The sequence below is a fragment of the Canis lupus genome, chromosome 4 (genome assembly GCF_011100685.1).
Source record: "Canis lupus familiaris isolate Mischka breed German Shepherd chromosome 4, alternate assembly UU_Cfam_GSD_1.0, whole genome shotgun sequence".
Taxonomy (NCBI): domain Eukaryota; kingdom Metazoa; phylum Chordata; class Mammalia; order Carnivora; family Canidae; genus Canis; species Canis lupus.
Window position 1 is genome coordinate 40,552,322 of NC_049225.1, and position 21,037 is coordinate 40,573,358.

General features: G+C 48.6%; 1 protein-coding gene and 1 long non-coding RNA gene across 7 annotated transcripts in view; one reads left to right on the top strand and one right to left on the bottom strand.

Moving 5' to 3' along the window:
* LOC111095541 overlaps positions 1-11,779 on the top strand; it is a 46,260-nt gene extending 34,481 nt beyond the window's left edge. The window contains exons 6-8 of one of the 5 annotated variants that reach the window (XR_005358175.1): positions 1,001-1,145; positions 2,552-8,616; positions 11,043-11,779. This is a non-coding gene — a long non-coding RNA (uncharacterized LOC111095541). Of the gene's footprint in view, positions 1-1,000; positions 1,146-2,551 lie in introns of all 5 variants that reach the window. The other 4 variants (XR_005358178.1, XR_005358176.1, XR_005358174.1 and 1 more) reach the window with 4 other exon arrangements.
* Positions 1-21,037, bottom strand: part of NEURL1B (neuralized E3 ubiquitin protein ligase 1B) — a 39,879-nt gene that overhangs the window by 9,497 nt on the left and 9,345 nt on the right. The window contains exon 2 of one of the 2 annotated variants that reach the window (XM_038534747.1): positions 10,413-10,958. In XM_038534747.1, coding sequence (XP_038390675.1) covers positions 10,413-10,958 — 546 coding nt within the window. Of the gene's footprint in view, positions 1-4,637; positions 4,663-10,412; positions 10,959-21,037 lie in introns of those variants that run through there. The other variant, XM_038534748.1, reaches the window with a different exon arrangement.

Sequence of the window (21,037 nt, forward strand, 5' to 3'; positions counted from 1 at the left end):
TGAACATGCTTTTTCCAAAAGCATGCCCTAGCTCCTAGTGAGAGTCTGGTATGGTATTCCCTACCCCACCAGTAGCGGTCTACAGGGCAGATTTTGTAAACTGGCCATCCAAGTTTTGACCCTGGCTCACAGACCTGTTTGGCCTACTGGTCTATTATCCATTTCTACAATGATTATATTACAAGTCTTATCAGAAACCTCAATATTTTAAAATGTCTTTTTCAATTACTAGTTAATGTGGGAAAACACTGATGATATAACATTAAGTGGACAAAAGAAGATGCAAAACCAAATATATTATTTGATTCCAACTGTGTGGGAAATGTATGTATAGAATGCATAGGAAAAATACAGGAAGGATATACATAACAATCTGAGGGTGGTTATCACCAGCTGGAAATTTGCTTCATTACAGTTTTTAGATTTTCTCACTTTGCTCTAATGAACATGTATTGGTTTTATAATCAGAAAAAAAAAAAAAGGCACACATGAAAGATAAAACAAGTGGGGATTTTTTTGAAAAGGCATTTTAGATAAGTGGATGTTTTTGGTGGAGCCTCCTGGTGTGATGCACTTTCCCATGGCTCTCTGTCCCACCCATCCTGCTAGGCCAAGCCTAAAGGCATTGGCCATGGCTCACCCTGGGCCTCTGCCCTTGCCAGCGTCTGCTTCTGTCCTGCACCCCAGCACTCCTCCTTCTTGCCCCTAACAGATCTACAAAAGAGCCCATCCTTCAGCGCAGCATTCTAATTAAGAGCATGGCCTGTGGAGATGGTTCAGGTCCTGGCTCCAGCCCTTCCTGGCCATGTGGCTTTAGATAAATCACTTAATCTCTCAGAGCCTCAGCTGCCTCAGTTTAAAATGGAATAACCCTGGTCCCCCTTCCTCATGTTATTACAGAGATTAAATTAGGTATTTTTATGAATAGCACAGAACATGGGACAAAGTAAGTGCTCAAAACATGTTAATTATCATTATTCCTTCAACATTTTCTGAACAGAATGTATAGAGCACTTGCCATGTGCCGAATGCTGTGCTGGAACTGAGTGAAGAGAGGTAAACAAGCAGGCACAGCTCCTGTGTCCATGGAGCTCCCATTCCAGTGGGAGAGACAGACTTTAATGAAGCATCTGACATAAAACCATGTAAGTACGAACTGTGATGAGTGCTACTAAGAGCCACTGTCCTGCATGGTTCTGTAAAATGAGCATGTTTCAGTGGAGGAACTTAGGCTGTGAAAGGCAGGGTGAGTTACTCCATGTCAGGCAACCAAGGAGTGACAGAACTGGAATTCTCTGAGAGTATGTGAAAGGGGGACTTGGCCAGAAGTGAGGCCAGAACAGACCTCTGTGTCAGTGAAGATGGAGTGAAGAACTGAAGGCCAGGGGACTATAGAGTGTGCCTGGGAAGTGGGGTGTAACCATTCCAAGCAGAAGGAATAGATTATGTGAAAGAACAGTGTTTCTGAAGTGAGATTTATCCTGTGAGGCTGGTGTAACAACCTATGTGACAGCATTTAGCCTGGTACCTGGCACATAGCAGCCACTCAGAAAAGGTTGGGTCTCCTCACTTATCTCTATGCAAGGAGCTTTGTCCACATCAGGCATTGTCCTGAATGAGACAGACAGGCCCAAGATAGCAGAGTTCTGGCCTAGGCCTGACACTTCAGAATTCACCCCTCAAAAGATTCTCTGTGAACAGAAATCCCACAATACCAAGAGGCCACCCAGAGAGCTTATCAAGACTTCCTAACTTTTTAAAGATTTATTTATTCATGAGAGACACACACACAGAGAGAGAGAGAGAGAGAGAGAGGCAGAGACATAGGCAGAGGGAGAAGCAGAGGGAGAAGCAGGCTCCATGCAGGGAGCCTGACCTGGGACTTGATCCCAGGTTTCCAGGATCAGGCCCCAGGCTGAAGGAGCCACTAAACCGCTGAGCCACCCAGGCTGCCCCAAGACTTCCTAACTTCTAACCGGTGATTTGCCTTCAGACTCTCTAGACCCAAGGAAAGTATATACAGCCATTTTTTTGAGTCCCTACCTCCCAGATGCAACTTCATGCATTATCCCCATTAGTCCGCACCACTATCTCATGTAGCTCTGTAAAGTGGGCACTTTTCACAGTGGGAGAACATCCAGACCCCGAGAGGTAGAGTGAGTTATTTAAGGTCGCACAGCCAGGGATGACAGAAATGGGATTCCATCTCAGGCTGTGACTCTAAAACCAGACCCCTACTAGCAGTATTGCCTGCAAGAGTTCAGCTGTCCTTGTTCCACCCTTAGAGCTGCCAGCGATGTGGACTCAGCCTCAAGCTAAGCGGCTCTTGGAGGTGCAGTCCCCAGAGGTCTGATATGACTCCCAAGAGGAAGAGTCCAACAGTTCTGTCCCCTCCCTAAGCATCTTCTGAATGGCAGTCCCAGGCCAGGCACAGGGAGACTGGGATGGCTAGGATTGGCTCCACAGCCTCCCACTCTCCCTTGGCCATGTCCAGGACCTGGCTCTGGAACTGGGAGAAAGCTGCATTCGTTCCTTTCTTTCCTTTCCCTAGGTCTCTCAGGTCAAATATGTCTGGGCTGGAAGTAGAGCAGAATTTGTGTCTCAATAGAAACCATCTTTGTGTGAAGATGCAGGAAGCTTAGAAGAATTAGAGACAGAAAGGGCCATCTATCACTTCATTGTCTCCAAAGGTGATTCAGGCATGTACTAGTGGCAGAAGGGGCAGGGCATGCTGACAGAATGGATGTAGAGTGAGGACAAGAGGAATTGGGCATGACTCCTGAGGTTTTAGGCCAATCAAGTGGCTGGTGCCTTTCACTGACAGTGGGGATGGCTGCCTACATGTGTTCAGTGTGGAATGCCAGAGGGAAGTCTGGACTTCAGGGGAGGCATCAGGGCTAGGAGTATGGACTTGGGAGCCAACAACCTAAAGATGGGATTCAAAGCCCAGTGACGGGCTCAGATAGTCATCTGGGGAGAGAGTGGATGGGGAAATGGTCTTGCTTTATGATGGTTTGTTAAGCTCCACAGATGTTTTGTATACTTTTCTACATGCCTGTTGTATTACATGATAGAGGAGAAAGCTGACAATAGAACCCTGGGGCTCTCAGCGTATGGAGACAGGCAGGGAACGAGCCAGAAAAGAAGCCAAGGAGGAGCAGGCAGGGAGGCAGGAGGAAAACCAGAACCTTGTGAAGCCAGGAGGCATGAGCAGGGCAAAGAGGCAGGGAGAGGTCACCTGTGTCAAAAGTGAGAGACCAGGTAAGAGGACAAGGCTGAGCTTGATCTGCACGAGGCTGAGCTTGATCTGGCAGCATGGGGCTGAAGGGAGAGCTTGCAGGCTGAAGTCTGGTGAAACAGGACAGCTTGGTAGCAGCCGGGTTTCAGTGCATAAGGCAGGAAAAAATCATTGTGAGGAGGTACATAAGCACTGTACCCCACATGTCACTCTGCTGTAGCTGAGAACAGCTTTCTTCAAAGTAACTGGTGGTGAACTTAACCCAGGAGAAGATGAAATTGTAGGAATAAAATGTTGACCGAGATGCTCGTCATCAAGATCAAGTCCCGCCAGACTGGGTCATTGCTGATTGCATTGGTAACTGGGAGAGGCCAAATTCTGAACCTCAGTATCCATTTTTTTCCTGTACATATTACAAAGTCTAAGGAACATGAGTTGTTTTTGGTTCAACTTCAAGAGAAAGCCTTGTTTATAGTCCCTAAAAATTAACAAGCTGGTAGTTAGTTACGCCATTGTTTCATTTCTTGTCTCCAACTTCAGGTTCAATTTTATATACAACTGAATTCTGTGCAATGGAGAAGTGAGCACACAGCCATACACAGTGTAGAATAAACATGGTAGAAAAGTCTTTCTGGGATTTATCTCTTTCCCACTCCCTAAAGTGCTACCCACTTTCTGCTTGAAGAATAGTAGAGTTAACCTGGAGAACCATATTATATATGGTCATATATAAGTATATGGCATAAATACATAATACGTAGTTTACTACTGTTCCTACTCATTTTTGTACATTAAAGAAAGTGGACTTCTATTTGTATTTTAAATTTCACGTTAAACTTTTAAAAGTATATATATTACTGGGATGAGCTAAAGAGGATTGGGATGAGCTGAAGAGGGAGGTTGAGAGGATGGGAAAGAGATTTTTGAGAAAATTTTGCTCTGAAGAAGAGCAGAGAAATGAGAGAGTAGCTGGTGGAGAAGATTGTCAAGGGCATGTTTAAAAGATTTATTTGAGAAAGAGTAAAAGGCAGAGGGATAGAGGGAAAGAGAATCTTAAGCAGACTACACTGAATGCAGAGCCCAGCATGGGGCTCAATTGCATGACCCTGAGATCCTGACATGAGCTGAAATCAAGGGTTGGAAGCTTAACCAACTGAGCCAAGGGCTCAGGTGCCTGAAGGGCAATTTTTTTCTTTAATGGAAACTACCAGACCTCTTTTGTGTGCTCATGGGAATGATTCTGTGAAGGAGAAAGTGAAGCTGGGGAAAGGAACAAATGATTGGAGCAATGTCCCCAAACAGGCAGGAAGGTACAGGAGAGAGCTCCTTCAGCCCTGGCCACAGGAAGGCAAGCAGCAAGGTAGGGGTGTTGGAGTTTAAGAAGGAAAGGTGTGGATGCCAGGTCTGTGGACCACTGAGCCCATGCTTTTCCAACTAAAGAAGCCTGGACCCAGAGAGACAGGCCTCCATTGGACTCTGGCTGGTCCCAGATGTGACCTCAGTTTCCTTCTGCAATGTGAGGTGCTCCTCAGCCCTATCTCATAGGCCAGGGGGAAGGTTATGGCAGATCTGTGGACTAACAATGTACTTGGCACTGTGTTTGACACAGAGTAGGCTTTCAGGAGCCTGGAAAAGGACAATCCTTTGGGCCACCCTGCTAGGCACATGTCTTACTACTAGGACAGGGAGTTGGGTGCTGGCCTGTATTGTTTGGAAAGAGTACATTAACTGCAAAAGCCAATTGCCTTGTGCTGCTTCCCACTGAGATTCTAGATAAAGCCACCTGCAGCCATTCCTCCCTGTGTGATGTGGGGTGCGCACAGATCCCATGCTGAGGCACCCCTCAGGGTCCTGGGCCCAACCTCCCCTATCATGACCACTTATCAGCTCAGTGATCTTGGGCAAGTCCCTGTCTCTTTAGGCCTCAATTTCCTCACTTGAAGCGTGGAGTGGTGCAGTTGACCTCCGAGCCCTGCATTTGGACCCATAAGTTCAAGTCTTTGTCAAGACGCTATTCATAATGCTAATAAATAACAAACACCAACTCTAGCACCACCAACTGCTAGGTAACCTTGGCCAAATCATTCATCCATGCCCAGTATGCAAGTGGGGATGGTGCTATTTCCTGCCTCATAGTATTCTGGTGAGGACTGGGAAACATCACCCAGGTAAAGCTCCTGGCATTTAGTGCCTGGCACACAGTAGGTAACTAAATTAATCAAGAGGCTCAAGGCTTTCAAGAAGGGTAAATGACTCCCCTACAAGGCCTATACAGAGCTGCTGTTTTTGTTGCATGGCATCCCACCCCTCTTCTTGTCCCAGCACCCAGCTTTTCTTCTGAGAGAACTGCTCCACTCCCACCTCCCAATTCCACTGATTACTTGAGGAGGAGGCCTTAACTTGGCCACTCTGTCCCATCCTCCTGGCTACAGAGAGCAATGAGGTTAAACCTTGAACTTTAGCTAGACCTTGTAGGAAAGCAACTGGCCTGCTGGATTTGTTAATCTGGTGGGATGTGGGACTTGGAAATGGAGCTGCTGGTGGCCTCCCCCTGCCCCCAGAAGGGAGTACAGCTGAGGATGGTGCTAATAAAGATGTCAGGGCAAGAAATAAAGGCAGGCTAATATTTTAGGTGCTGTTCAATGAGCCCCTGCATCAAGCCAGGCTTACAGGCAAGTGTTCCCCTGAATTTTCAGTCACATGAGACATTGATTTTTTTTTTTCCTTGCTTACGATTGAACCGGTTTTTGCCACTTAAACCAAAGATTTCTGACAACATAGCCTGTAACGCCATGGCCTTGGACTGGGTGTTGCTTATTTGGTCTGACCAGCCTTCCACCACTGGGCAGATGAAGGACCAAGGGGCTATGACAGTGACCACTACGGAGTTCTCTATAAGAGGGACAGAACTGCCTGAGGACATGGGGCCTGAACTCCAGAGCTCTAGCAAAGAGCTTAGAGGAGCCAGGGAGAGGAGGGGGAAATCTGGCCAAACCTTCCTTTCCTGGGTCCAGGAACTACTAAATTGAACAGAAAGTCATTTGCCTGGGTTTAGCCCCTTCTCTTTGGCCAAGAGGAGCATCTAGAGAAAAATTATAGGTTCTCAAAATGGACCTCTCCAGGATTCAGCAAGCCCATCCTGGTCTTTGCCCCAAAGAATCAATGGTAAACTTCAGCAGCCACAGTAAAGCCCTGTGGGAGAAGGTACAGTGCAGTGTAGTTTGCTTGGGAAGGATGGGGGGAACTGGTGGTGCCCTAGTCTGTCCATCCAGGAGCTGCTAGGGAACAAGGAACCAGAGAGATACACAACAGCACAGAAAAATCTAAAAGTGGGGCAAGTGAAAAAAAACCCCAAAACAGTGAGTCTTAGCACAGTCCCATCTATCTATGCATGTAAAACCTACATATTTTTCAACACCAGAGTGGTGCCTATCTGGGCAGGGGAAGGTGTGATTGGGTAGAGTAGGGGCTGGGGATGAAGTAGAAAAGTCAAAAAAGAGAAGGGGCTTTCATGGTCTAGGGATGACACCATGCTTTGAACTGACATGTCTGAAGAACTCAGCACCAACAGGGAGGAGTCAGGCACCAGTGCAAAGGGGACTATTGTGATCACAACCCTGGCTATACCCCTGGATCACCTAAGGAGCCTTAGGGATCTAGATTCCTGGGGGCCACTCCCTGAAGCTCTGACTGGATTGGTCTGGGTGCAGCCATAACTGAGATCCACTGAACTAACAATAGACAGATGTACCTGGGTTCAAATCCTGGCTCTGCCACTCATAAGCATAGTGGTTTTAAAATTCTTTATCTAAAAGGGGTTAAATCCCCATCTTGAGAAAATGAGAAGGTCACGAGAGAAGCACACCAGATACCAAGATCTGTAGCTTGACCTCCTTGCAGGAGGAGGCTTGGCTAGGAACATAATTCCATCAAGTGAAAGAAATAGGTGAAGTGTATGAACCTTTTTATTTCTGAGACTTAAATTTAGCTCAAGTTCCAGGGCAAATAGAGGGTCCCCCTGTCCCACAAGACAGGAAGGATGCTTCCCAGATGAGGGGTGCCAGATAAAATCTGGGATGCCCAATGACATTCGAATTTCAGGAAAACAAATGCTTTTATACATCTGTCCCAAATATTGCACGGGACATACTTATACTAAAAAGTTATTTTTCTTAAATTCACATGTAATGAGGTATCCTGTATTTTTATTTGCTCAATTTGACCACCTTAGATGACACTTGAGCTTGTTGGGTTTCAGTCTTTATTTAGTAGGGTCTGAGAGAGGTGAGGGAGGGGTGAAGGAAGTTTTCTATTCTGGAGCTTCACAGCTGACAATCTAAAGGAACTACATCACCTCCTTGTTCCTTGGAGGAAAAGGAGATCAGAGGGCTCTGGATTACACAAACACTGGTTGCCTTGTATTTATCCACTTGGCACCTTAGACACCACCATTGGAAAGCCCAATTCTAAGAATTGGAAGAGGGAGATCCATTTATGATGGGGTTTCTGTGGTTCTCATGTTGCCTCACTTCATGCTAGCAACTAGGGTACCTGTTGCCTGAACTCAAGCCATAAAAAATCATGGAAGCTTATTTTCATTATAACTTTTTTTTTTCTGATCATGAGTTGTTGGCAACTTTGGTGGTGGTGGTGGTGGTAGGAATTACCCATAATCCCTTTACCCAGATGTCACCAATGGCAATTTATTCTTCCCCTGGGAAGGAAACATTATGCTTTGATCACATGCCAGAAACTTCCTCCATTATCTCCGAGAACCTTCAGAAAGAAAAATAACTTTATTGCCCTTTCTGAATATAAGAGCACTATAAGCTCTTCAGACAGATTTTCTTAAAAGTAACTCCTAGAGGTATGAAATGAAATTCACCTAGAATCCTATCACTCAAATGGAATTCTTTGAATCTCACTTATAAACTTGGTTCTGTAGCAGAGGTGCTTTCTGTCAACCAGCACATCTCAGGCACTACCTAAAGATGAGGAAACTGAGGATCACATCTACCACATTACACCAGTGTTCCAGGGGGGCTCAGTAAAAGTTTGCTAAGTGAACAAATGAATGAGGGAAGAATCCACGACTCCTCACAGGCTTATTCAGATTCATTAAGTCATCAAAGGCTGCTTCCACTTTGTATTTTCAAAAAACCCTAACCCACTTGTGCAGATTATGGGATGGATATGATTTCTTGGACATGAGGGAGCAGGTGAAAGAGTAGTGATTGTTTCCCTGCTCTGTAGGAATAAAGAACTCCAAAGAAGAGTGACAGGAGATCTAGGAGGCTTTAGAAACCTGCATGCAAAACCTACGGAAAAGAGTGTGGGGGAACATGGTTAAAATGGCCAAGTAAGGCCCACCATGCAAGGTGGGTAGCTATTCACAGTCTAGTCTGCCTAAGCCTGGAATTCAGACATGTGCTTCCCCCACATGCAAATATGCATGAGATTTCTGACTTCTAAGCTTTTACTTCTTGAGTACCTTTTATGTGTGAGGCACTGTGCTGTGTCCCTTTCATATACCCCCTCAGTCACCCTGCAAACAATGCCATGTAGGGGGGCGGGGTGCTACCATGGACCCATTTTACAGTTGAAGGAACTGAAGCACATAGAGCTTTTAGTCACCTGGCCAACACCACATAGCTGGCAAGTCGGGAGTCAGGTATAGAACAGAGGTCTGTGTGACTCCCAACCCTCTACTCTTAACCACTCAGAAGTTCTGCCTGCCTTCTGGGAAAGGAGGGCACAGCTGGGATGTATGCATTTTCCCTCCTTGCCCAATGGTGGTGTGGATGGTAGTGGTGGGTAAGGAGCCGGGGCCAGAGTTTCCCTTCAAGGTGCAAGACAGAAAAACCAGGAACAGCCCAGACATTCAGATACACCAACTATGGTACATCTATATCACAGAGTACTACTTGGTGATTACAAAGGAACAACTACTGATTCACAGGGCAGCAACATGGATGAGTCTCAAAAATACCGTGCTGGGATAAAGCAGCCAGGCAGAAATGCCTTTATACTGTATGATTCCATTTACATGAAGTTCAAGAATAGGTGCAACTAATCGATGGTAAAAAATCAGAACACAGGCTGCCTCCAAGAAGGGGGGGAAACTCTCTTGGGTTATGTATGGCAGGTATAGAAATCAGTCAAAACAAAAAACAACCCAAACTTCAGATCTGTGTATTTACTGCAGGTAAATGACACGTAGGGCTGGGTTCAGATCCTCTGAGAAACCTTATCTACCTTTACTTCCCCCTGCCCCAGAAATCGAGGCTGGGCTGGCTCACATGTAACCTGTGAGTTCAAGAGCTAAGGTCACAAATACAAAGCAGGTCAGTGGTTGCCAGGGGCTGGTGGTAGGGGAGAATGAGGACTGACAGCTTAATGGGTATGGGTTTCCCTTGGGAGTGATGAAAATATTTTGGAACTAGAGGTAATTGTTGCCAACTGAATGCCACTGAATTGTACACTTTAAAATGGTGATGATGTTATGTGAATTTTAAATCATTTTAAAAAGTAATAAAAAGGGTCTCAAGATAAGGGCTTCTGCCCCTGTGGATTCTCACTACCAGGATTTCAGCATTAGTGGCTGCCTCCTCCGTTAGAACCAGAGCTAGCCAGGCTTGTTGCCTGCCTGGGCAATGGACCTTGAGACCCTTAACGGGTGGCCACTGGGGCATAAATTTCATCTTGAGTAAGTGGATGTGTGATTGAATGAATGAGCTGATGAATAAGCACGTGTGTGAATGACTGAATACACGACTGTGTGAGCAAAAACATGCATAAATGAGTGCATGTGTGAGCAAATGAACAAGAGAGTGAAGGACTTAGCAAAGGCATGGACAGGAGAATGAGTGAGTTGCATGAGCAAGTACGTGCTGTATGAATGAACCTGGGCCAGGGCATGGACTCTGAACCCACCCCTTGTGGGTTCCAGTCCAGGCTTTGCAACACCATGTTATTTAACCTCTCCGTGCCTCAGTTTTCCCATTTGTAAAACGAGGATGGTGGATTGTGGTAAAAAAAAAATAAAAATGCGTTAAAATGTGTAAACTGCTTAGAGCAAGGCTTGGCAAAGTAAGCCCTTCGTGCTGGCGACATTCAAAGAAATAACACATCCATGCGCACAAAGAACCACGGCCTGGCCCGGACCGCGACCTACCGAGGAGCTGCACTTCATCCGTGATGCCGTAGACGTCGATGAGCGCCCACAGCGGGCCGCCCACGGCCACGCCGCAGTGGAAGAGCACGGGCTCGCCGTCGTTGACGCTGTAGAACACGCGGCCGTGGCGGTCCGCCCAGTAGGCCAGCACAGTGTCGCGCAGCGCCAGGTTCTCGGGCAGCGCCTTGGCCCAGTAGCCAGGCCGCGTGACCAGGTCGGGGCAGGCGTACTTGGGGATGTCCTGGGCGCTCATGAGGGACGGGTCGTGTGCCGTGAAGCCGAAGCGCAGTGCGCCGCTCCAGCCCGGGCGCACCGCCACCAGCCGCAGCCGCACCTGCTCGTACAGCCGGATGGGCCGCTGCGTGAAGGTGACGCCATTGCAGAAGCTGTTGCGTCGAGTGGCCCGGCGCGAGTGGCCATCCAGCCGCACGTTCTTGCCTTTGGCCTGTGCGTGGAAGCGCGGTGCTTCGCCCAGGACTGGGCGCCGCTCGGGGCCGGGGCCGCAGCACGGCCGGGTGGCCAGGAGGCGAGCTGGTGGGCTCGGGTCTGCAGGAAGACACAGGCAGGAAGGTTAGGGCCTCTCAGAACAACACGAACAGATTCGTTTTTTAATAGTCATTTCTATTTCAGATTCCATCTTAATTAGACCCGTCATTGATAAACTTTGAGAAGGTTCCAGCTACCGCCAGTGCCCAAGACTATCACAACACAGTCACCATATTGTGATTTTCCCTCCCATTTACCCATAGAAAATGAAGGCATTTTTTATAAGCAAGGTTGGCTTTTCTAGAACATGCACCTTTCAGGATTCACTTCTAAGGGAATTTTGTCCCAAAGGACCTGGAGAATCTTGGGATGGTCTCAAAGTTGCTGGCTGCTGGCCTCAAACCCAGGGGGCTTAGTATTGAGGTGGGGGCTTCATCATTCCCACTTGTCCTCCTCCATTCCAAGGGCAGTTCCTGGGAGGCTCTGGCAGCCTGGGAGATGGCAGGGTGGATAATTACTGTACGAGTCTCTGCCGCTCATTCACAACAGCAGCTGAGTACAATTTTCATGGCAAGTGCTTATAAATCGCAGGCAACCTCTGGCACACAATGGTCTGTGGTCGTGGCAGGAGAATAGCCACCCAGGGAAGGAGAGGCCGCTGCAGGGACCACTCCTCCCACACTAGCCGTGGGGTTCATTGTGCCATGGGCACACATTGCTGGGCTTCCATGAATACTGAGACTAATGGGAGTGAGGACAGAAAAAGGAAGAGATCTTCAATAAATGGTGCTGGGAAAATTGGACATCCACATGCAGAAGAATGAAACTAGACCACTCTCTTTCACCATACACAAAGATAAACTCAAAATGGATGAAAGATCTAAATGTGAGACAAGATTCCATCAAAATCCTAGAGGAGAACACAGGCAACACCCTTTTTGAACTCAGCCACAGTAACTTCTTGCAAGATACATCCACGAAGGCAAAAGAAACAAAAGCAAAAATGAACTATTGGGACTTCATCAAGATAAGAAGCTTTTGCACAGCAAAGGATACAGTCAACAAAACTAAAAGACAACCTACAGAATGGGAGAAGATATTTGCAAATGACATATCAGATAAAGGGCTAGTTTCCAAGATCTATAAAGAACTTATTAAACTCAACACCAAAGAAACAAACAATCCAATCATGAAATGGGCAAAAGACATGAACAGAAATCTCACAGAGGAAGACATAGACATGGCCAACATGCATATGAGAAAATGCTCTGCATCACTTGCCATCAGGGAAATACAAATCAAAACCACAATGAGATACCACCTCACACCAGTGAGAATGGGGAAAATTAACAAGGCAGGAAACAACAAATGTTGGAGAGGATGCGGAGAAAAGGGAACCCTCATACACTGTTGGTGGGAATGTGAACTGGTGCAGCCACTCTGGAAAACTGTGGAGGTTCCTCAAACAGTTAAAAATATACCTGCCCTACGACCCAGCAATTGCACTGTTGGGGATTTACCCCAAAGATACAAATGCAATGAAACGCCGGGACACCTGCACCCCGATGTTTCTAGCAGCAATGGCCACGATAGCCAAACTGTGGAAGGAGCCTCGGTGTCCAACGAAAGATGAATGGATAAAGAAGATGTGGTTTATGTATACAATGGAATATTCCTCAGCCATTAGAAATGACAAATACCCACCATTTGCTTCAACGTGGATGGAACTGGAGGGTATTATGCTGAGTGAAGTCAGTCAGTCGGAGAAGGACAAACATTATATGTTCTCATTCATTTGGGGAATATAAATACTAGTGAAAGGGAATATAAGGGAAGGGAGAAGAAATGTGTGGGAAATATCAGAAAGGGAGACAGAACGTAAAGACTGCTAACTCTGGGAAACGAACTAGGGGTGGTAGAAGGGGAGGAGGGCGGGGGGTGGGAGTGAATGGGTGACGGGCACTGGGGGTTATTCTGTATGTTAGTAAATTGAACACCAATAAAAAATAAATTAAAAAAAAAAAAAAGAAAGAAAAAGGAAGAGAGAAGTGTGATGATGAGGCAGGCAAGCCATGGCTCCCCTCCCCAGCCTGTGGGGAAGGATGCCCCAGTGAGAAGGCAGAAAGCCATGCTGGGAACCTGGAGGCCCCTCTCCAAGCAGAAGCCACTGATCCACAGAAGACTGAATACAAGGACTGAAGTCCAAGGAAATACAAGGACTTAAGCCAAAGTCCTGTATAAGAAGAAAAAAAAAAAAACAAAAAAACAAAACTTGAGGGACTTGAATCATTCATCTATTCAACAAATGTTTAGTAAACACCTAGTATGTGCCAGGCACCACGCTAGGCACCAGAAATCCAGTAATCACCAAGAAGGATAAGGTTCCCACTCTGATGGAGTGGACGGACATTTGTGGGGGAGGGGCAAAGTCAGACAATAAGTAAAACGTACTCTACCTGGTGGGATGCAATCCAAAGAAAAAAAACCGCAGTCAGGAAGTAGGGAAGAGAAGTGTTAGGATTCTCAAGGCAGCCTCTTTAAGCAGTGCCTTCTGAGCAGAGGTGAAGGGAGTGACCCACGAGGGTATCTGGGGGAGGAACGTTCCCAGCAGGGGTAACAAGCGCAAAGACCCTGAGGTGGGAATAAGCCAGTGTGGCTGAGAAACAGCAAGGAAGCCAGCTGGGATGGTGTGAGCGAGTGGGGGAGGTGGAAGCGAATGAGAGCAGAGCTGGAGCAGTGAGGGGCGGTGGGTGGGGAGGAGATGGCATGGTTGCTGCTTGTTTTTTCTTGAACCAATTTACCCTGAGCTGGAGGGACATTATTGGAGGTTTAGAGCAGAGACGTGGCAGGACTGCTCAGGCTTTTGTGTGAAGGTGGGGGTACTGCTGGCTGGGGCCAGGGGGTGGGGGGGCAAGGAAGCTGAGAGCTAGGACAAGGCTACTGGATTATTCCAGTCAGAGATGGTGATGGCTGAGATTGGGAGCTGGGGAGCTACCTGTAAAGGTGGTGAGAAGGGGTCAAATGCTGGGTGTGTTTTGAAGGTAGTAGAGATTTGGGGTTTTGAGGTTTTTTTCCCCCCACAGATTTTATTTACTTATTCATGAGAGACACACAGAGAGAGGCAGAGACATAGGCAGAGGGATCCTGGGATCCCGGGATCCTGGGATCCTGGGATCGTGACCTGAGAAGGGCAGACGCTCAACCACTAAGCCACCCAGCTGCCCTAGGGCTTTGAGATTTTAATAAGAAACATTCAGTATACTTGTTTTGGATGTTTAAAATATAGTCACTCGGGATCCCTGGGTGGCGCAGCGGTTTAGCGCCTGCCTTTGGCCCAGGGCGTGATCCCGGAGACCCGGGATCGAATCCCACGTCAGGCTCCCGGTGCATGGAGCCTGCTTCTCCCTCTGCCGATGTCTCTGCCTCTCTCTCTCACTGTGTGCCTATCATAAATAAATAAAATAAATTAAAAAAAAAAATGAAAAAAATAAAATAAAATAAAATAAAATATAGTCACTAAATATGACAAAATAATGATGGGGAAGCAGAGAGGTGGTAAGGAGGGGTAGAGAGGTATGAGGGTCCGATCCTGGAAGGCAGGGGCTTTTCCATTTCATCTTTGTTTATTCCTGAGAGAGAGAGAGAGAGAGAGAGGCAGAGACACAGGCAGAGGAGAAGAAGCAGGCTCCATGCAGGAAGCCTGATGTGGGACTTGATCCCCAGACCTGGGACCACACCCTGAGCCAAAGGCAGGTTCTCAACCGGTAAGCCGCTGAGCCACTCAGGCATCCCTCCATTTCATCTTTGATTCCCACATGCTGAGCAAAGCCCAGGCACACACTGGGTACTTGATAAACGCCAGCTGCTGCCACCTCTATTATGTTAGAGCTAGAGCAGACCTCAGAAATCCTTTCCCCTGATGAGCCCATTTTATAGGTGGGTAAATGGGCCCAAAGAGGGAGGGGGGCCTGCCAAGCTCAAGGTCTGTAGGGGTCTGGGCAGGCCACCCTAAGGCAGGAGGCAGGATGGCAGAGGTTATTTCCACCCAAGGAGGATAAGTACACTCTTCTGCTTCCAAGCCGGTTGAGCTAGGTTTCTGATATTTGCAACCCAAACTTCCTTGATTGATAGGAGTCACTCAGTAACCCTGCACAGGACACGAGGGAGACGGGGGCCCCAAAGGGCTTTCAGCAGAGCAGGCCAGCAGCACCTGCTAGGGAGGGGGACCCCAAGGCGGTGAGGAGGGTGGACCCAGAGCCAGACTGCAGGCCACATCCAGAACCACAAGGATAAGAGTCAAGGCTCACCAGAGAGAGCGATTTCAGAAGACAAAAACAGGTAGGAGGCCTATGACCCGAATATAAACCATCAGGAGAGGTGGCCCAGGGAGCACAGAGCCTGCGTTCTGCGTGCACACAGGCTTCTCTGGTGTCAACAGGCCGAATTCTCCCCAAGGTGCCCACAGCTGGCAAACTCTCCAGGAAACATTCACTATGACCACAGATGAAAAGCCCACAATAATCACGGTCACGTGATTATTTTCCTCTCCCCTGACCTCACTGTTCTCCCATCCTTCCCTCTCAACTGGAGAATTTCTTTACCAAACAGCTTGGGAGTCCTGGGGAGATGTTCTTTCAGAGTGACCTGGCAGGTGCAGTGAACAGAACGCTGGCTGGGGAGACACACTGCTTTGTCACTACAAGGGGAAGTTTCCTGTAAAACTAGCTATATGTTAGGACACAATATAGCCAGGCGGCCTGCGAAGTTTACATACTTGTGTAGTCTTGATGATATGATCCAACCTCCTTCAGGGATGAGGGATAAACACTGTGTCTACCAGCCTCAGAGGCTGACGGGAGGTAGAAAGACCAGAGTGAAAGTGCCTCAGAGGATATGTTATTTTCTACAAACTGAAAATGCTTAAAATGAAAGAACAATAATCTCCAAATGGTACACCACCACTTGCTTGTAGCTCGGCTCCGGGAAAGTGGCTTCCGCAAGAAAAATGTGAATGCGAGCCATGGGGGCCCGTAGAACACCCTGGTTCAGAGATGTCAGCGGAAAACCTGAAGTTGAAACACCACAGACACATATAGAAAAATCCCTCCTTCCTCCCTGCCTTCACAGCCTAACTCCTAGGCATTATGCACTGTCCCTGCCCAGCCCTTAGCCACGGAAGAGCCACTGGCTGTGCCCTCACTGTGTGCTGAGCCTCAGGCCAGATGTCTTCTGTATGGAACTGTAGCTAATTCTCAAAATTTTCACCTGCAGGATTTTCTAGGCAAAAACCAGAGCTCCAGGCAGCGGAGACCCTTCCCCCTCAGCTGCAGGAAGCAGTGTTGAAATGTAAAGTCAGCAATCTCTGATCATCCCAAAACAGTGTTCTTCCCTCCTGTCCCAGCTTGCTTTTCTTTCTTTTCTTTTCTTTTCTTTTTTTCTTTTTTCTTTTCTTTCTTTTCTTTTTTCTTTTCTTTCTTTTCTTTTCTCTTCTTTCTTTCTTTCTTTCTTTCTTTCTTTCTTTCTTTCTTTCTTTCTTTCTTTTTTTTTTCTTTCTTATTAATAAGAGATATATAGAGAGAGGCAGAGACACAGGCAGAGGGAGAAGCAGGCTCCATGCAGGGAGCCCGATGGGGGACTCCATCCCAAGACCCTGGGATCATGACCTGAGCCAAAGGCAGACACTCAACCACTGAGCCACCCAGGCATCCCCTAGCTTTCTTCCATAAGCAATGCAGAAGTGCTGAGTACTAAGTACTCAGTACTTTTTACAACTTCATTGCCATCAGAACCCACATCCAGTTTTCCTTCCTGCCTTTTCGTTTTCTAATTCAATGTTACATAAAAAGCATTTTCCCCACATGGCTCCGGAACATTCACAGTGCTTACGTTTCATGGCTGCAGAATCTTCCATCTAGGGCCAGAATATCCCCCATCGTTCCCCCAAATGGCCAAGTCTGTGGCCACAGAGGTTCCTAGCTGCTGGCACCAGCACCAGATTCAAACGGGCATGCTGTCACCAGTGAGAAAACCTTCTGCCAGGAAGAGGCCCCATGACCCCTTCCTTCCATGGAGCACACGCTGGCCTTGTGAGGCCTTTCACGGCCAGTGAGCCCCTTCCCCTTCTGGCCAGGAATCGGACCTGGGGACTCTAAGGACAAGGCAAGGCAGAGGGGGTGTTGTGAGGTGGGAGCCCAGGAGACCTCTGCAGTAGCCCATCCCATGTATAGGAGGGAGCAAGAGACATTCTTGGCCCAACCTCACAGTTGACCAAGGGCTGTTTCAGCCCTGCCAAGACCAGAGGGGAGGGTCTTCCCAACGTTTTGTCAAGGAAGCCAGGCTTGGACTCTAAATGTAGAAGCAGAGATTTGGCGGGGGATATGTACTGAGTGGCTGTGGACAGTTAGGGAGGACAAGACTCTATTCTGTCTAAATGTTTCCACTGCCAGCCTTGGGCAAGTCCTTTGGTAAGACAGGTGGAATAAGAGCAGCTCAGGTGGTAGTTATGTGGCTTTCCCACATCAGTGTCTTGGGACATCCCTCATGGGCTCTGGGTTCAAGCCTGTGCTTTACTACTCATTTGCCTGGGATCCCTGGGCAGTCCCGTCACTTCCCAGCGCTGCTGTTTATCATATGGAATAGTATGTGACCTTAGACCCCTATCTTGGGCTGCTGAGAGGCCGTGAGAGCACAGAGAGATCCAGGCAGAAATCCTGGCACATAGTAGATGATCAACTAAACGTTCATTTCCTTCCCCGTGGGAGCAGCAGATCCAACTCCTGGGTGAGCCCTTCACCTCCATCTCTCCTGGGGTTTTATTTTCTAAATCTCGGTTTGAGAAGCAGTTAAAAAGAACACAGGCTTAGGATCAGACAGATCTGGGTTTAAAATCTGTTTTGTCATTTCGTAGCTGTGTGATATTAGGGCCCCTGTTTAACTTCTTTGGGTCTCCCCACCCAGACCTACAAAACTGGTGGGAGTCTTCACCATCCCACAAGAGTGCTGTGAGGAGTCTTGAACTTGGGAAATAAATCCATCAGACATGATGCATGGCAGGCACATCGTAGGTGTTCACTAAACACATGGTCTCTCCCTTTAGCCACCTTCATTCCTTTGAAAAGAAAAGGTTTCTGACGTCCTTCGACATCAGAGATGTCCACTTGTAGGTCTGGGGAAATACATCTATCTTGCCATGTTCCTCCATGGAGGGCTGGTGACCTTGGCCAGGAAAGGCCTCTTCAAAGCCCTGGAGTCGCCTTCCCTTAGTGTCTAAGGACAGAGGCCTGATTTTAAGCCATCCCAACAGTGTCCCAAATGTGCACTGTGCCACCTCCAGAACGTTCCCCGCTCATTGCCCCAGCCCAGCCTCTCCATTGATCTAAAAAGAGCCTGAGCAAATGGCATTTACAGCCAAGAGGATGGCAGGAAGCAACACTCCAGCTTCTTTGGCCGCCGAGATGACAGCTTCCGGCGTGCTGGCATTCAGCAGATGGCATTCTGGCTGAAATTTTCAGCGGGTTCCACTCCACAGGGAAAGGGAATCGCCAGCCGAGAGAACGGTCTATTCTGTACCCTCCTTTCATCCGCAGCCTTTTACTGAGCCCCTGGTATGTGCCAGTGTGTGCCTCTGTGTATTACTTCATTTAGTTCTTGGGACAACCCTGCAGGGTAGGTTTTACCACCTTCGTTTTCCAGGGGAGGAAACCAAGACTGCAGGGCTGGGCCCTTCCTCCCACGTCATCGCACTTCTTTTCCAAGGCAGCCCCCCCGTAACTGCTGGGAGCAGGGGTCGTGGCCCTCGTTAAGGGCGATGAAAGCTGTGTAGGCCTCTCTCTGAAAAGTACCACACTCTCTGCACACAATTCGGCACCCATTTTCAGGGGCTTCTTGGACTCTCATAACCTCTAACCTCAGATGGTACAACTCCAGTGAGAAGTCGCTGGTTTGAGTGACATTTGCTCAGGTCCACAATTCAGTCAATCCTGTTGGCAGTAGGAAGCAACATGATTTTGTGTGTGTGTGTGTGTGTGTGTGTGTGTGTGTGTGAGAGAGAGAGAGAGAGAGAGATAGAGCGCGCGCGCGCTTTAGAGAGGAAAACTCAAGGCTAGTATTGGCAAGGCTTCCCTCCACCCAAAGCAGGACAAGAATATCGGTCTTCTTTGGCAACAGGAAGTACCTTTGCCATTGGTGGGTTTGAATGTGGGCTAGAAAAAAACTAACCAACCTTCCCTTCCCTCACCTCTGCCAACTGGGGCAGTGACAGGCACTCAGGAGGCAGACGCCTGCGTAATGGGACTTTGTTCTCTGTTTCAGAGGCCCAGTAGGCTGGCACCCACGATGGAAAGGGGCCAGCCCACACTGGAAACCGCCACCCTGCTCCTCCCCTCCCCTTTTCTTTGCAAACAGAACCCGGTCACCCCAGTGCAGCTGGGAAGGCCCCACACTCCTGTCAACAGCTGCAAGGAGGCCGGGGAGGGAGGCCAGAGGTCACACAACACTGCTTGTTGGGAGCAGAGCCCACTCCTACCAGGCCTGAGTGGCAGCCCTCTTGGCTCAAGTGGGCTCAGATGCACCAAGTTCCCAGGGGGTGAGGTCATCCCAACGACGCTTCCGAAGTGTGCTCAGGGGAGTCAAGACTTCCTAGCCTGTTCTGATCCTCTGCTGGGCCCCTTCACTGTGGCTTCTCCTTGATAAACTGCCCCGAGAAACTCCAACCCCAGAGGGGTTGCCAGTTCCCATGGTTAGGGCCCCACTGCCATAGCGGGACAGGGTGGGGGTGGGGTGGGGAAATGTGCCCTCATTCTTTCTCAAGTATATCACTTCCTCCTTCATCTGACATTTATGGATCATGCACTCCATGCCAGGGCCTGCACTGGCTGCAGGAACCCATGTACTGAGGAGTCACACACAGTCCCTGCCCTGTGAGCTGAGACCAGCAGGGGGATGGACGCAGACACCACGACTGCACAGGGTGGGGGGGGGTAGGGCTGGGGCCATGGGGACACTTCACAGAGCAGCCACATTACAGGCCTGAGGCAGGAGTGGCTGGAAGGATGATAGGGGTGGAAAAGTATGTGTGATGCAGAGGGAGCAGCACAAAGGCCCCGAGGTTAGAGTGAGTGGAATGCACTCAAGGAACTATAAGGAGTGTAGGGCAGAAGGGAGAGGAGAAGCTAGAGAGGGAGACTGGGGCTGCATCACAAAAGGTCTTAAAGGCCGTGCAGAGGGGGTTAAGTTCTCAAGTTCTGGGAATCCCTTAAGTGTTTGGAGCAGAGAGAAAACCCCTGAGGATCCATCTCTCCAAAGAATGAGATTTAAGCCCAGTTTCTTCCCATAGAAACTGTCTGCCCCCCTCTCTCTTCTCAGCCTATCAAAATGATCCAGCATAGCGGGAGTAAGAAAATTGGTTTGGGTTATGAATGTGGCTTCCAGCTGCTGGGATGGTCCTGCCCTTTGGCACCTGCTTCTCCTCCAGGCAGCCCCTGGCAGCCGTCTGGTGATAAGCTGGCTCAGTCTGCCAGCTTTCTCCCCCTTTGCCTTGGGGGCAGCCCCTCCCCTGGCCTGGGTGGGGCACAGAAGCCTGACTGCCCACTAACCAGCGGGGCTCCATCCTGACTCTTAGGGAACACTAGATCCACTGATCCTGCTTTTCAGGGTCAAAGCTCTGAAAAGAGAAGCTGTGCATTTTCCTGTTTCATGCCTCACTCCACCCCATGGACTCTTGCTAACCTCCTGACCTGCAAGAGAAAAGCTAGACTATGTACCAGAAGCCTAATCCACCTTCTGGGGAAGAGGTGGATTGATGCCCTGGCTTGGTCTTGGCGGGGGGCGGGGGGGTGTGTGTGTGTGGATGTCATCAATCAGCTTGTTTTGAGCTATCCAAAGGCCACAGTTTGGCAGAACTTGAGATGAACAATAAGTAGCATCTAAAAAAGGAAAGCGGGTGGGTGACTGATTACAGTGGGGCAGGGACGGAACCCCATGCCTAACGTCCCTGGGCCTGGACAAGGAGTTGGGGGTGGGGCTGCATCAGAGAGATAGACCTTCCAGGGGGCAATGCAGAGACTACAGCTGGCCCGACACTCACCAGGCCTCCTGTGCTCCTCCTGGGTGAGGTGACTAGTGCCACAAGACCTGCTGCT